Consider the following 14,181-nt stretch of genomic DNA (forward strand, 5'->3'; position numbering starts at 1 on the left):
AGACAGCTGAAAAGTGGGAGATAAAAATGCAAAAGACAGGCTACATAAGACTTTATGGCACAAGTTCTCTAACCATTTTATAAAAGGTGCATAGCAAAGCCACTTATTTTTTTGTTTTCATAAGAAAATGGGAGAGTTACCAAGCAGAAAGAATTAGTAAGCAGGTTGAGTAATGATTGCAGAAATCATTGAGATACACAAGAGTCTGGACACAACCTCCAGGAAGACTGAAATGTAAATATCATATGTATTACCACATTTTGATCCATTTTTTTCAAGTCARCGTACTCTTCGGTAAGAACTTGGTCCTGATTGGGAACCTCAGCTTTCTTACAGTTCAAGAATTGGACAAACACTGAAAGGGAACAATGTCTTAAAGTTATCTGAGTATTGATACGTAGGAATATGTTTTACTCTTCTTTTTGCACATTCATCTTCAGTAACTGGGGCTAAAAAAAGTTCCTTTTATTATTCTCTGAAAACACAATCTTGGCAATTGATTTGCCATACAAGGCATGGCTTTTGTATCATCATAGTAACACTTAAAACTCCAGCGGTGGAATGAGGTTGTAACAGTAACTGCACCTACCAGAGGGAAAAAAAAAACCTACTAGTACTCTGAATAGCATGGGTTGGTTTTTGGGGGATTTTCAGTATATTTGTGGAGGAGTTGACTTTAGTGATCCTAAAGTTCTCCGATATGCCAATAACAGCAGAATAGCTAAACTCTAATAAGCCTCCTAGCACTTTTTATGAATCGTGAATATATTCCTCTCGCCCCTCCCAATAATTCCATAGGTTTTTAACTTTGGAAATTTTTATTCCAATTACTGATTTATTTTGGAAAACACATTATCATGAAAACTATATTAGATTTATTTGATTCTCAAACCCTGTACAATGTTCTGATTAACTTTGTAATAAGATTCAATGGTACAAAAARCTGTTCTAAAGAATATGTGCTGTATAATTGAAATGCTTGACCTGAATTCATAGAAACAATGCATGCTGTAAAATATTATGTAAATGGAATGTGTCTGTATGGGTTTTCATAAGGAATCTAGCACATACCTGTATCCTGCAGTTAGATTGTGTGACTGGAAAATTCTTTCTTTTTTCCTTTTTTTTTTCCAGTACTACGRAATGGTGCATGGGAGATTGTCCACTGGGAAAAGGTATGTGTCTTTACTGGTCACTTTTAGACCATAATGCATATTTAATATTTGTTTTCTTTATCCAAGTAATTGTTACCGTTAAAGAAGAATTGRTATTATGGGAAATGTATAAGCTCTCGTATTTTATTTTTTTTTGTTGATATTTTTCTCTCAAAACATACTTTGAAGTCAAATCAGTTTTGATGGCATGAGTCCAAATTGGTGGAGTTTAAGTTCAGTGAGTAAGTTGAATAGTATGGTATATGGCAAAATTATGCACTTCCTTAGTATTATTTGGTTTGCCAAGTCAGAAACTTCTTTATGGAATCTAGTTACTTTGTGTATCTGTTGAATTTCATTGGCTTAATTCATGAGAACTTWAAAGATTTTTATGCAGTGGTTAGGAAGAGCCCCTTAAAGATGTGTTTCAAGAATGAATATCATGCTACCATCCAGTCACTTACTTTTAATGGCTTCCATAACTGAAAGCTTGAAGAAAATTTGACTCACCATAATGTGGAGGCAAAGTTCAGATGAAATTGCCTTATACCTTTGAAYAGGCAAGGATATAGTGTGAAGCAACAAAACTGGTTTTAGGTGAGATTAGTCTTTAACTCAGCTTCAATSTTTCAGTAAAGTATTTTACAAAACCAGCAAAATTAAAGAACTGCATTGAGAAGGCTATTAAAGATTAGGCTTATTTGGCTAATTAGGCTTGCTAAAGATTACCTTTCCAAAGAATTCCATGACTTTTGAGCAGAACTCCAGTTGTACAATCTGATCTCTCTTAAGTGTKTTAGTTTCTAAGAGTTTTGCTAGAAAATTCAGCAGGTAAATATTTACTGTGCTTAGAACACAAAGGGSATAATAATTTTGTTTGAGACCATTAACCAATTCCCAGTTTTCTTTCAGGTAGATGTTGGAGATATAGTTATAATAAAAGGCAAAGAGTATATACCTGCTGACACTGTTCTGCTCTCATCAAGGTAGAGATGCCCACTGATGCTTATAGTGTAGAGGCTGGTTTCTCTACCCTGCATTTATTTATTTATTTCTGATTGCTCCAAGGAAATAAGGAATAAACAAAAGTTCTGCTATTCTGTAGTCTTTTGTTCATTTGGTCATTTATCATTTAAGGTAATGTTTTTTTTTTTTTTAACTGACAATTGCAGTTTTGAAATTACACTGGCATTCAATTTACCCCTAAGAAAAATGTAGTATGTTATTTTGCTGCTGGATATACTACAAAAAAGGCTGATTGTCTGTCTAAAAATGGGACCTCAACTGCCATATTTAACCATGTTGGCTTTTTGATACGTACCCAACAAATTTCATCCCATAAGTAAATCAAAATGGATATATTACAGAGAACAGAAATGGTTTTTTAAATTGTATAGTCTCCAGTTTGATAATTAAATCAGAAAAAAGTGAATATGAGAAGAGAATCATTAAATCAGCACTGTCTGAACACTCACTTTATTATTTGATATATATATTAAGAATAGTTTCATCAGTCAAAGAAAGACTTGATTTATAGCATGTCATGCTGTAACTCCTCATGTGGACGATCAGAGATTGTTTATCATCATTTCCTTGGGCAGTTTTGTTTAAGAAATCCATATCTTAAGTGGAAGATGCATTTTTTTCAACATCTATTTGATCAGGTCAACAGACAAGATAATACTAAGAATCCTTTTTAATGAATATTATGAGTATTATTTAAATGTGAATGTRTTATAGTCTTTTTCTGGCACAAGCRGAAGTGTTGTGTSTAAGACAGCAAATTAAGTAAAAATCCTCTGGCTCCACTGAGGTTAATTAATTTACTCATGCCTGCAATTAATAAGGTAGGATCCTATGTGTTTCTGTTGACAGACTGGTTTAGACTAGTACTTTGTTTCTCTGTCTTCTATTATATCTCAAAATTAAGTGTAGCTGTTTTTAAAACACTTCTATTAAATTACTATTGAGTGTAAAGTAGTTGCCAGATAATACTGTAAWTTTTTCCCACAGTCTGTCTTCAGTGCTTATGTTAGTCATAACTTACCTTATCGAATGTCATCTGTAAAGCTTTTACTTCTGTACTTTGAGAAGCATTTATAATTTCTGTTGGTGCTTCTCCACCAAGATCTTYGCAGGCAATGCCCCATGGAGCAAGGACAACTTGTTCTATTGGCCTGAAAATAGCTTCTGTCATGCTAACCCTAGTGCCTTGCAGGTGGAACAGATTACATCCTCTCAGAGCAGCTTCTTCATAATCTTCCTGAGTAATGCCCTAAATTTGAATTTATGTCTAGGTGTCTTCACAGTTTTGTCCTTTCGAATTTGGAGGACATTTGCATCACAGTTGTGGTTTACACAGAAAAATGCCAACCACCTGAAAAGCCTACTTTGTAATCYTTGTTCCCCCAAAGGAATCTTACATCACGACTTGTTAGTGGAAATTACAGTTAGCTGCTACTGGACTTGGTCAGGACTGTTTCCATTTTGTTTAACCCCTCTTTAGTGCCATTATCAGAACACTTGGTGTGTCCAACCATGACCTCACATTGAATTTTACTGCAGGTTTTCTTCTAGGATTCAGTTTCTAACGGGGACTCTAAATCATGATTGTTTTTCTGGGCGCAGTCRAGGCATTTCTTCCAGCTAAAAACTTCTTCCCTGGTTACGTTGCTGCCTTCCTTCCAGGAGAGAACACTGTACTACTACATGACCTCTAACTCTGCCTGCGTACCAGCATGTGCTCTCCTCCATCTCTCATCTCCATGTGGCCATATATGCTTCAAGGCACTCTTGTCAATTTTGCTTTCAGGTGTTATTGATGTCCAGTTACATTTTGCATTCCAAAAGCAATGCAAGTCKATGGGCCTGGTTTTAGTTTAAATTAATAATACTTGTTTTTTGGKTTTTTTTACCAGCAATAGCAGTTTCTGGAAAATAAGAGGATCTTAATTATATTAGCAAAATATAATCTCTTAGAGTGGAAGGACACAAACCTCTGAAATCTAATTCTCTTGGTTCTTGCTAGTTCAGTGTAGACTGAAATTTACAAAACTGGAAAAAAGTACAAAATAATTTTCAGCATGCCTACATAGAAAAGGTTCTTTACCTGGCGCTTTACCAGTATGTGGTTCATCAGAAGAGTTGGTGGAAAATCTATTGTTGTGGCTTTTATTTTTTTTAATTGATTTATGGAGTGGCTAGAAACTTGATCTCTTGAGAAATAGGCATAAGAGGTTTTATGTTTACAGTACAGTGTCAGTGGTTTTGCAGCTTAAAGTTTGTGCCTGACAGTAAAATAAACTATGTGAGTAAAAATGAAAGTGTTCTAGCTCTTTTCTTTCTGACCTGATTAAAATAGATTTTGAAAAAATTGTCATCAGACATTTTAATTAACATGTATTGTTTGAATAATAATTTCAAACTCTGTCTTTTTGTCTTTGTTCATTTGTTTTGTTTTGTTTGTTGGTTTTGGTTTTTTTTCCCTGTCACTTATTTTTCTGTTCTAATCATTTCAAACTGGGATGTATAGGTGGCAGTAGGGGAAGTAGTGAAAGTGACCAATGGGGAACATCTCCCAGCTGATCTCATCAGTCTGTCATCAAGGTTAGAATAAAGTAGTTGCACAGGATACGTGTATGTGGGTCCTCRTATACCAAATATGAATAACACTGCCATGTTGATGATCCTTGCTAGTCACCTTTATTGAACAAAACCTTCATATTTATAAAATTAGAAAGGGTTCAGTTGATAAAAATACAGATCATTAAAGTGTAAATAYGCAGTAACACTCCAAGAAATTGAAATCGTTTCACTCCTCTTGGTTTTTACRCTACCCCCATGAAATTTTATCAAACAAGTTGTCATTGAATAAACACAGTTAAACACCAGGGTGAATATATGTTAAGAGTTTCTACCAACCCACTATTTTCAGCAAAGAATATAGTTTAACATTGGTAGGACTGGTAGAGGACCCTCTGCACAAATTTGGATGTTGCACAATCTCTGCTGCATGTGATGGCAAAAGCAGCATTGTTCTTGTGTATTGTGACAAAATGCATGTTTCTTAGACATGTCAGCTTTCTGCTATTGTCTGCACTCTTACCACACTTTGTTTTTCCCTAACCAATCAATGGGCCTGCCTTGATCTAACTGTAACTTACTTTAGAGGTCACTGTAATCTGCTACAGTTATTGCAATTAAGCATGTGTCTCACTTGAAATGTCTTTGCTGCCTTAGTTTGTTTTTAAGTGCTTTACAAAAATATTGTTTGTTTTTTATTTTTAACTAATAAAAATATTAGAATTGTGAAAATGTCTTACACAGGTGGTTCCTTTCAAGCTGTCTAAATTAAAGTTATTTATATTTTTAGAAAAGTTTGCCAAGAATAAAAAAATACCCTGAAAGCACCTTATGATAGTGATTGGTTACGTTTTGATGCTTGTAYTTTACAAAATTTTTTTAGAATAACCTGCTTAACATTATCCTGCAAATAATCTAAAATTAAGACACTTATTAGTAGCCACTGTTGCATTAATAAAGAAAATTTTAAAACACTTGATGCTTGAATGTCATGGTAGAAGGAAGGAAAGCACTAGAAGCTTTAAAGTGATGTAGAGAGTAAACATTTATTCTTTTAAGTTTTTAGGGATTTTTATTGCTTCCTTGATCCTTTTCAGAATCAAAACTTCTTTCTGTCTTAGATTTAAGTAGTAGGTGTTTTGTCCTTATGCCCAAAAAATGAAAGCTGACTGGAGTAATTTAGAAAATTCTCAGAATATGTCAAATGGATGAAGTATTCAAATAATAATATTCTGTGTGAATTTAAAACTTTTAATTTATAAAAAAGCTTTTTAAATGGCAGAAGAAGGATATATTTCAAAAACAGCATTATGTTATCCATAATTCAGACTTCTTTGATRAGAAAACCATTTGCAGGGAAATTTTGTGTCTAAACTCCTGCTGCCTGCTGTAGTAAGCACTACAAATACACCAAGCTGTGCCCATATCATAATCTCATGTATAAAGGTAAAACATTTCTGCTGTGTACAGCACTTTCATCAATGTTTCATTTAAGAAAATAGGGTTTGGCAAACTTCTCTGAAAATGTAAAATTCTGTTAGTGTTTATAGATTTGGCTGCAAATTATTCTAGTTCTGAAGATTTGATAGTCCAAACCTGTTTGCATAAATAAGTATTACAAGATTACAGGAAGTTTATGGATTTTGCCATTATAATTTTAAATTCATTTTAAATTAATTTTTAATTCTTTTTCTTAATAGTGAACCACAGGCCATGTGCTACATTGAAACATCTAACTTAGATGGTGAGACAAACTTAAAAATTCGACAGGTAGGAATTTCACTTTTGAGAATATTGCTAATATTATTTTTAGAAATTATTGTTTATAAAAACATTTTATTGCATCAATAGATGTTTTAGAAGACTCTGAAATTTTAGTGGTTTGAATAAAAAGCTACTGGTTATTGGCATCCTAAAAATGGAGGAAAGAGTGGTTGTTCCTAAGTTCTTTGTGCTTTAATTTAGGGATTTTCTTTGGGAAAATAGGTCGAAACATAAGTAGTTTGGGTATTGGCTGCGTTTCTAGAGAATAGATGATGAGGCAGAAGCCCTGCAGAAAGCAGCTGGTGCAGATGGTGCCAGTATTGTCCTTCAGCGACAGATAGGGAATAGCAGTTTTTGACTGAGTGTGCTGTTACTGTGCAGGGACATTCTTGCTGAGCTCTGTGAWGGATTGTGACCCTGTCTTGGTCATGGTATTTTCAGAAGCCAAGGTGACTTTGTAGCATCCAGCAGTGCAACAGTAAAGTGTAGCTGGCTCATTTTGCTCCTGTAGGGATGACTGTTTTCTGGTCTTGCACTATCAGATTTATAATACACAGATTTGTTATTGGATAGTGGTTTGTAATGTCATGATAAGTGAATTTTGTTCACAGGGTTTGCCACTAACATCAGACATAAAGGACACRGAAAGCTTGATGCAACTTTCAGGCAGAATTGAATGTGAGAGCCCAAACCGACATCTCTATGACTTTGTTGGAAACATCAGACTGGATGGGCATGGGTATGTAAATACAGGGAAGAAGATGTTGGGAAATTCAGTCTAACAGTAGATATCTATGTGTTCTTAAACTAGTGAAGTTAAAATATGAACAGTAAATCTTTTTATTATGTATTCCCTGATGGACTTTACTGTTTTGAAAAATTAGAAGCATAAAACCTTCTTTCTAATGTCTAAACCTTGAGTTGTTTTACTAGTTGTCCTTCAGAAAGCATTCGTATTAATAATGAAGAGAGTGCTAATCAAATTCTGACAGTTCTGGAATATGTACGTAGTAATTCACTTCTTTAACATCTCATCTGTTACTGAAGCTGAATAAAAATAGTTTCTTTTCTGTTTTTTTAACTGTTCTTTTCTTCTGTTTATCTAAGTCTGGAGTGGAACAGAGTCCATTGCTATATGCCTCAAATTCTTCTGATTTAGTAGCTGAAAGATGTTTAATACCTTAGTTTACTGAAAGTATGTTCCTTTGAAAATACACAGTGTGCACTCACAATAGACATGCTTGCACAACTACTTWAAAATTCTTCAAATATTTAAATGCTTACCAAATACTGATATTCAGAGCATTATGCAGGTTCACAGAAGATTTATTTCTAGATACAGAATTGTTGAGTCCTTCATTCTCAAAGATTTACAATATTTCTTACTTGTTTTGTGTATATTTGTTTCTCCATATTCAGTATTGTTCATATTTGTGGGTTTAGACTGATACATATAGTACTAACTAATTGCTAAATGCCTCTTTTTTTCCCCTTAATATTCCATTTTTTATTTACTGATTTCTTACAGATGCATTCCTGGAGTTTTCAGTCGCAAGAGCGTGGATGTTATAATTCCACTGTATTTGTCATTAAGAAGAGAAAAACACTTACCTGTAATTCTTCTCTGAAGGTAATAGTTGTAACAGATCCACACATTCATTCTTCCTCCCTGACTAGAAGGAAAAACATACTTTCCTTTTCAATCTAATAATTTATTTTTTAAAAATTGATTAAGAAMTAGATATTGAATATGCTGATGGCTATTTTGCCTCAAGAATGTGTAGGAGCACGCCACCTGCTGTCAAACAATTTTTATTTGAGAAATTCTGGTTTGGGTTATTTTGCCCATAGTTCCTGTGCAGTAGGATAGTTCCAAAAGTGTGGCTCTAATATAATGTTTACCTTCAGTGAAAAAGAATTGCAGGTAAGTAACTCTTTTTGGATCCTGGCCTTACTTCAACCTGAAAATCAAGGATATGTTATTTTTCTGCCCAAATTAGAGGGAGTGCAAATTCATCTAATTGGTATTTATTTGTCTAGAACTTTAGACCTTCCTACCAGATTATGTAGGTCCAGCAATTGTGATTTGCACTTTATCCATTACCATTTTATGTATTTGCAAAAGCAATAGGGAATACTGAAAATGTATCTCACTCTTCTTTCACTTAATGTAAGCCCTTGGAGTACCATAAATTTTGTATCTTGCTGACCTTTTCAGTCTTTTCTTTTTCCCTTCATGGGAGAGCAACTCAAAAAAAAAAAAAAGGTTTTCTTTTTTTTCTTTTGGATACCCGGTATTCAAGGAGACAACACCACTACAGTTATTTTGCCTTTTGGCTAAATCTGTGAACTAAGAGAGGCAAAAGTTTTCTTGCTCTCCTCAGCTTTTGAGTGAGCTAACCCTCATTGCCAAAGTGTGCAGCTCTTTATTGTGCTCATGAGTATACAGAAGCATGTTAACTTGGTTTTAGTCTGCGAAGAGAATTAGCTAGAGAAAGGAGAAAAATTAGCTTGGTTTTAACGAAACTATGACTAGACAATGGTTCAGAAAATCACGAGGGCATTGTTCAAAACAAAGTCAGATTCTGSTTATCCAGACCTAAAATAAATGTTTTTCTGAAGACACTCTTAAAATTTTGGATAATAGCAAAGTGTACTTGTTAACAAAAACATTTTGGTATGTAATTTTTCACGTGTCTCAGAAATTTTATCTCTTCATATACACTTGACATCTCTGTCAGGAAAGTATTCAAAAAGTGTCTCTTCCCACTGAGGACATTCCTTACTGAATACAACCCAAACATTTTGGTGGGAGTCAGCACTGATGTAAAATACAAGAGAAATCAGGTGAGCTGGATCAGTTTTGAGAAGGCTGAGGCTGGGAAATAAGAAACTTGAGATCTCTGTCAACTTGTTGCAACATTACCTCATTGGACAGTGGACTRTGATCACAATGTTGAGTAGTAGTCACATGGCACCTGGTAGATCTGGACTTTCCATGTCCCTGGGTGCTTTGCTGTCTGTTCTCATCTTTGTATCAGTRCTACTGAAGACAGCTCCCACCGTCTGGTTCCTATTCTCTTCTGATGTCTTCCTMGTAAAATACTGCAGAATAAAGTCCTGCCCAAGTTGAAGAATGGTATCTATCTAAGAGCCACTGTCCTGATGGAAAAAAAAAAAAAGTCAGTGGATTCTGCAGCAGAAATTACTACATATTCTTCACAGGTTTTAGAAAGGGAAAACAAAGAGAAAGATCAGGAAGTGGTAGAAAGAGCTTTGGAACTTACCTGACTCTTGAAGGAGTACAAGATTTAACAGTTGAAGATTTTGACTTCTGGTTTTCTCTCATTTATCAGGAAAAGGGACAGAAAGTCTTTTGGAGTTCCACAGTTCAATGTTTGTGTTAATAGATGAAAATATCTGTTTATTCTTAGAATGATAGGGAATCCATTCCTTAACTGAAATGTCTGTATTGTATTGTTGAATGGTTCTAAACTTTTGCAAGGGTTCTGATCAAGCAGTGCAAATAAATACTGGTGCAGAAGCAGTCTTTGGTGGCAACAGGAATCCCTTTTAATGATTCTTGAGTAATTCAAACCCCATAGGTTCCTTTCATACTTGAAAGGACATTTAGTCTCCTAGTTTTGCCATGATATGAACACATTTCAAACACAGATTTGGAAWGCAAGTATTAGTAAATACATGTAATATCAGTAAATAAGTTTTACATTTCCATTTTCTCTTCTAATATCTTCTTTTGATGCAGTGCTTGCACCTGGAAAGTGTTTCCCATGGCAATAGCATTCAACATTTCTGTTGCTGAGATATGCTTAGTTGCTGGGTAGAGGAATTGTTTTAACAGTTAGTATGCTCTGTGCTAGTTTCCTAGAAATCAAGTGGACCAAGTTGTGGTGGGGTGGTGTTTGTTAATAGTTTGGTTTTTATAGAAAAGCACTCAAATACTTTTCCAGAATACTTTTTGTCCCAATTTCTGCAAGAACTGATTCCAAAGTGTGTGTTTGCTACTCTTAATTTTATGAGCAGAATAATTCAACGTACAGTGTATGAATCTTAAAATTTGGTATGAGAGGAGGGAAGAGGACATGATGATCCAGAAGAAATTATTACCTGACTCTTGCTCACTGAGACTGACTATACTGAGCTACCCAAAATGTTACTAAAAATCAAGGCTATTTTAKATGCTTTATATTTTATATATCACAGATACGTTTACTGTCCTTAATCAGTTAATTTGTGATCTTAATAATGTGTTACTTTCAAACAAGTCAAGATAGTAGGTTAGGTAAGAATTTCAAACACTGGAGCCCTTTTGMCAAATCTGAACTGCTAGCTGGTATTTATAACAAGAAGAATACAAAACCAGGGCATGTTTGTCTGAGAAAAAGAGTAATAATTATCTAATATGTTTTTAAGAAAAACTCATATATTATGTTTATAAAGTCAACTGTTTGAACTTAAGACAGTTCAGTGTTTCCAGTGTCTTTTAAGGGTATGTTCCTCCTTTGCTACACACAGTTCTGAAAGAATAACAGAAAAAATACACCTGGTTTTGCAGTTTAAAGAAGGCACATGAAATATTATTGTGAATGTTAAATAACTGTGTTCATAAAGGATATTTATTTTACTAGAAGAGTGGACTAAGTAGAAAGTTCACAAAATTATTTCATTTGAAAATTGCTTTTGAAAATTAATTTTGTAAGAGACCATTTAGGAAATAGCTTAGTAATCACCAATCACAGAAAAATTAGATGTTTTTAGTTTCAGTATGCTTTTTTTAGTAGTACCATATTGAAATTAGTATTCCGTAATAAAAATTAAATTATAAGTAATATTTTTGGAAACTTAGAGTTTTTGACCTGTTTTTTTAACTGTCAAGTTTTCTGTCAAAACTCCCAAAAAGTTAACTATGAAAATTAGGTTCTTAATATATTAACAATAACCATGTAAATTTTGAGAAATTGGTTTTGACAACTGCTGATTATGTTTATTCATTGACATTGATTGGTTTAGTTTTAAAATGTAAAACTTCTTACTTCTAGTACTGTTCCATTGGGATCTGATCAGATTCTTCTACGAGGAGCTCAGTTGAGAAATACTCAGTGGGTTCACGGGATAGTTGTCTATACTGGACATGACACAAAACTTATGCAGGTTTGTAACTTAGATTTTGTCTAAGCTGTCTACTTTATTACCTTAATTTATCATTCCATCGTAGAGAAACATGGCTTGATTCAAAATAGCAGTAAAATGTCAATAATAGAGCATTTTTCATACATTTAAAAGCAATAAAAATGAAGCAATTTCTTGTTCTTTTAAGTCACCTACTCCCAAAGTAGTTTTTCTCTAATTAGTATATTCATTGATTCCCTCTTGTAACTTGTGCTTTGAAAACTATTTTATTAGCAAATTCAGTCATCATAGTTTGTCTGACTTTTTTTTTTATTTTTGACTACCCCTAAAATTGTCCTCATGTGGAGCTTTCTTTCAAGTACAAAGGTAATCATTCTTGTCAGAAAACAAAATTAGAAGGGAAGAGACTGAAATTACTTTGCCTAATGTGTTTTGAAATGTCACAATTGAGATGTACCTCTTGAGAAAAAACAGAATTTTTTCAGATTGGTCATTTATATTGTATTTATTGCTTTCCTAATTTGTAAAATAGTTGCTTGAAAAAGTGTGTTTGTATGAGCAGCTGTCTCCTGTTCTACTGATGAGGTGCAATGAATGCACATTCATTTTTAATGTTCACTGTTAACTACTGGTATTACGAATGTTCTGTGTGATTGTTTAAACTTCTTGTGTTACAATCCTAATGCTGTAATTCAGACATTATAAGTTGATGGGTATTTCTGAAAGTAAAACASGATATTTATGATGATGATGTATTTGGGACAATATTTAGAAAAGGATACATAACATGTAATTTGAAATGCAAGAAGCATGTAACCTCATCTAATATTTAATAGTCGCTGTTGTTTTTTATCTTTTGCAGAATTCAACAAGTCCACCTCTTAAAATGTCTAATGTGGAACGAATTACAAATATTCAGATTTTGATTTTGTTCTGCATCCTTATTGCCATGTCTTTGGTCTGCTCTATTGGTTCAGCTATATGGAACCGAAGGCATAGTGGAAGAGACTGGTATCTTGATCTAAATTGTAAGATTTAAATTACTTTATTAATATTTTAGTATTCAGTTGCCTTTCATATTTGGAAAGGAGGATGATTACCTTCGTCGGAACAGTGGATTTTTTGTCAATCTCTCTTTTTTGGTTGTTAAGTTATTAGGCTAGGTATATCACAGCAAGTATAAAATTTGCCTTACTGTGCCATTTTGAGCTTTTGCTAAATTCAGGAAGGGTGAGATTATTTGTTTGCCTCTACTTCTTTCAGGCACTACATCTCTGCAGCCTGSTGAGGTCTGTATCAGCATTCTACTGGCATAAACAGTCAGTTTCCTACACATCAGACTAAAACCACTTTGAGCTGTTACCAACAGATTACATTTGAAGTTGCAGTGACTTTCCTGAATTTCTAAACTCACTTGTCTAAGGAAGACATGCTGTAGCTTTGTAATGGTTACTGTGTAGGAATTTAACTAATTAATATCAGAACTTAATAGACTTCTCCTAAAGAAGATAAAAGAGGTATGAGAGGTCTCATCTAACATATTATTCTGGGCAGCTGTACTTAAGATGTATGCAAGGCAATGTGATGTTAACATAGACCTTCACAGCARCAAGTTCACAGACCCTCTGTGGACTTCTGATTGAAAGGTACCCCTGAGGTTTCTCTGTCTTCATTTGTGATGAACCTTGCTTCCCTTCTGTTTAATGATGAGAAAGAAACTMCTTTTTTAAATTAGGAAACTTTAACTTTCATGTTTTCCTAGTGAGGTAAGAAAAAGTGAAATAGTTCATAGAATATTGACAATTTTCARTAGTATCAAAGAATTGCATTAGATTTGCTTCAGTTTTTCTTTTTTTGGGACATAGAAAAGTTTTAAGAATATGTTGGCTATTATGTGGTTAGCATAGCTGTGAAGCAGTTCATAAATTGTTGTTATTCTTGAAAAAAGAAACATGAAATAGTGGCCATTTGAGATTTTGGTTTGTGTATTCTCAACTGATTATCCATCTCTGTTTTTTTTTATATATATGCCCCATGATTAAATGAAATTGTGTTGGGTTTTGTAAGGTGTGTCCTTAGAGGCTGTATTCAGCATACAGTTGTTCTGATACCAGATAGTTCTAATATGTAAGAAGCATTTTATTCTCCTTTCCCCTTAGCGTTTAGATTTTAGCTCCCTGGCCTTTCAAGGGAAGTTTAGGTTAAACGTTAGAAAAAAATTCTTCACTGAAAGAGTTATTGTGCACTRGAATCATCTGCCCAGGAAGGTGGTGGAGTCACTGTGGATGTGTTTAAAAMAAGACTGGATGTGGCACTCAGTCCCATGGTTTATTTGATGAGATGGAGTTAGGTCATAGGTTGGACTGGATCTCAAAGGTCTTTTCCAACCTAGTTCATTCTGTGATTCTGTGATTCATTTGATACTTGAATTTATTAAAGTTTCCAAAACCTTCTTTCCTGGATCTTAGAGTAACAACCAAATCCACATTGCACAGGCAGTGGAAACCTATCTGAGGCTGTTTTTTTTTTA

General features: G+C 34.0%; 1 protein-coding gene across 3 annotated transcripts in view; it reads left to right on the forward strand.

Annotated features, from left to right (window-relative positions):
- Positions 1 to 14,181, forward strand: part of ATP8A1 (ATPase phospholipid transporting 8A1) — a 105,192-nt gene that overhangs the window by 17,065 nt on the left and 73,946 nt on the right. The window contains exons 6-11 of one of the 3 annotated variants that reach the window (XM_057371756.1): positions 1,135 to 1,175; positions 2,067 to 2,140; positions 6,437 to 6,506; positions 7,112 to 7,239; positions 11,561 to 11,672; positions 12,514 to 12,679. In XM_057371756.1, coding sequence (XP_057227739.1) covers positions 1,135 to 1,175; positions 2,067 to 2,140; positions 6,437 to 6,506; positions 7,112 to 7,239; positions 11,561 to 11,672; positions 12,514 to 12,679 — 591 coding nt within the window. Of the gene's footprint in view, positions 1 to 1,134; positions 1,176 to 2,066; positions 2,141 to 4,686; positions 4,761 to 6,436; positions 6,507 to 7,111; positions 7,240 to 11,560; positions 11,673 to 12,513; positions 12,680 to 14,181 lie in introns of those variants that run through there. The other 2 variants (XM_057371757.1, XM_057371755.1) reach the window with 2 other exon arrangements.

The sequence above is a fragment of the Malurus melanocephalus genome, unplaced genomic scaffold, assembly GCF_030028575.1.
Source record: "Malurus melanocephalus ecotype Western Australia unplaced genomic scaffold, MMel_1.1 scaffold_157, whole genome shotgun sequence".
Classification (NCBI taxonomy): Eukaryota; Metazoa; Chordata; class Aves; order Passeriformes; family Maluridae; genus Malurus; species Malurus melanocephalus.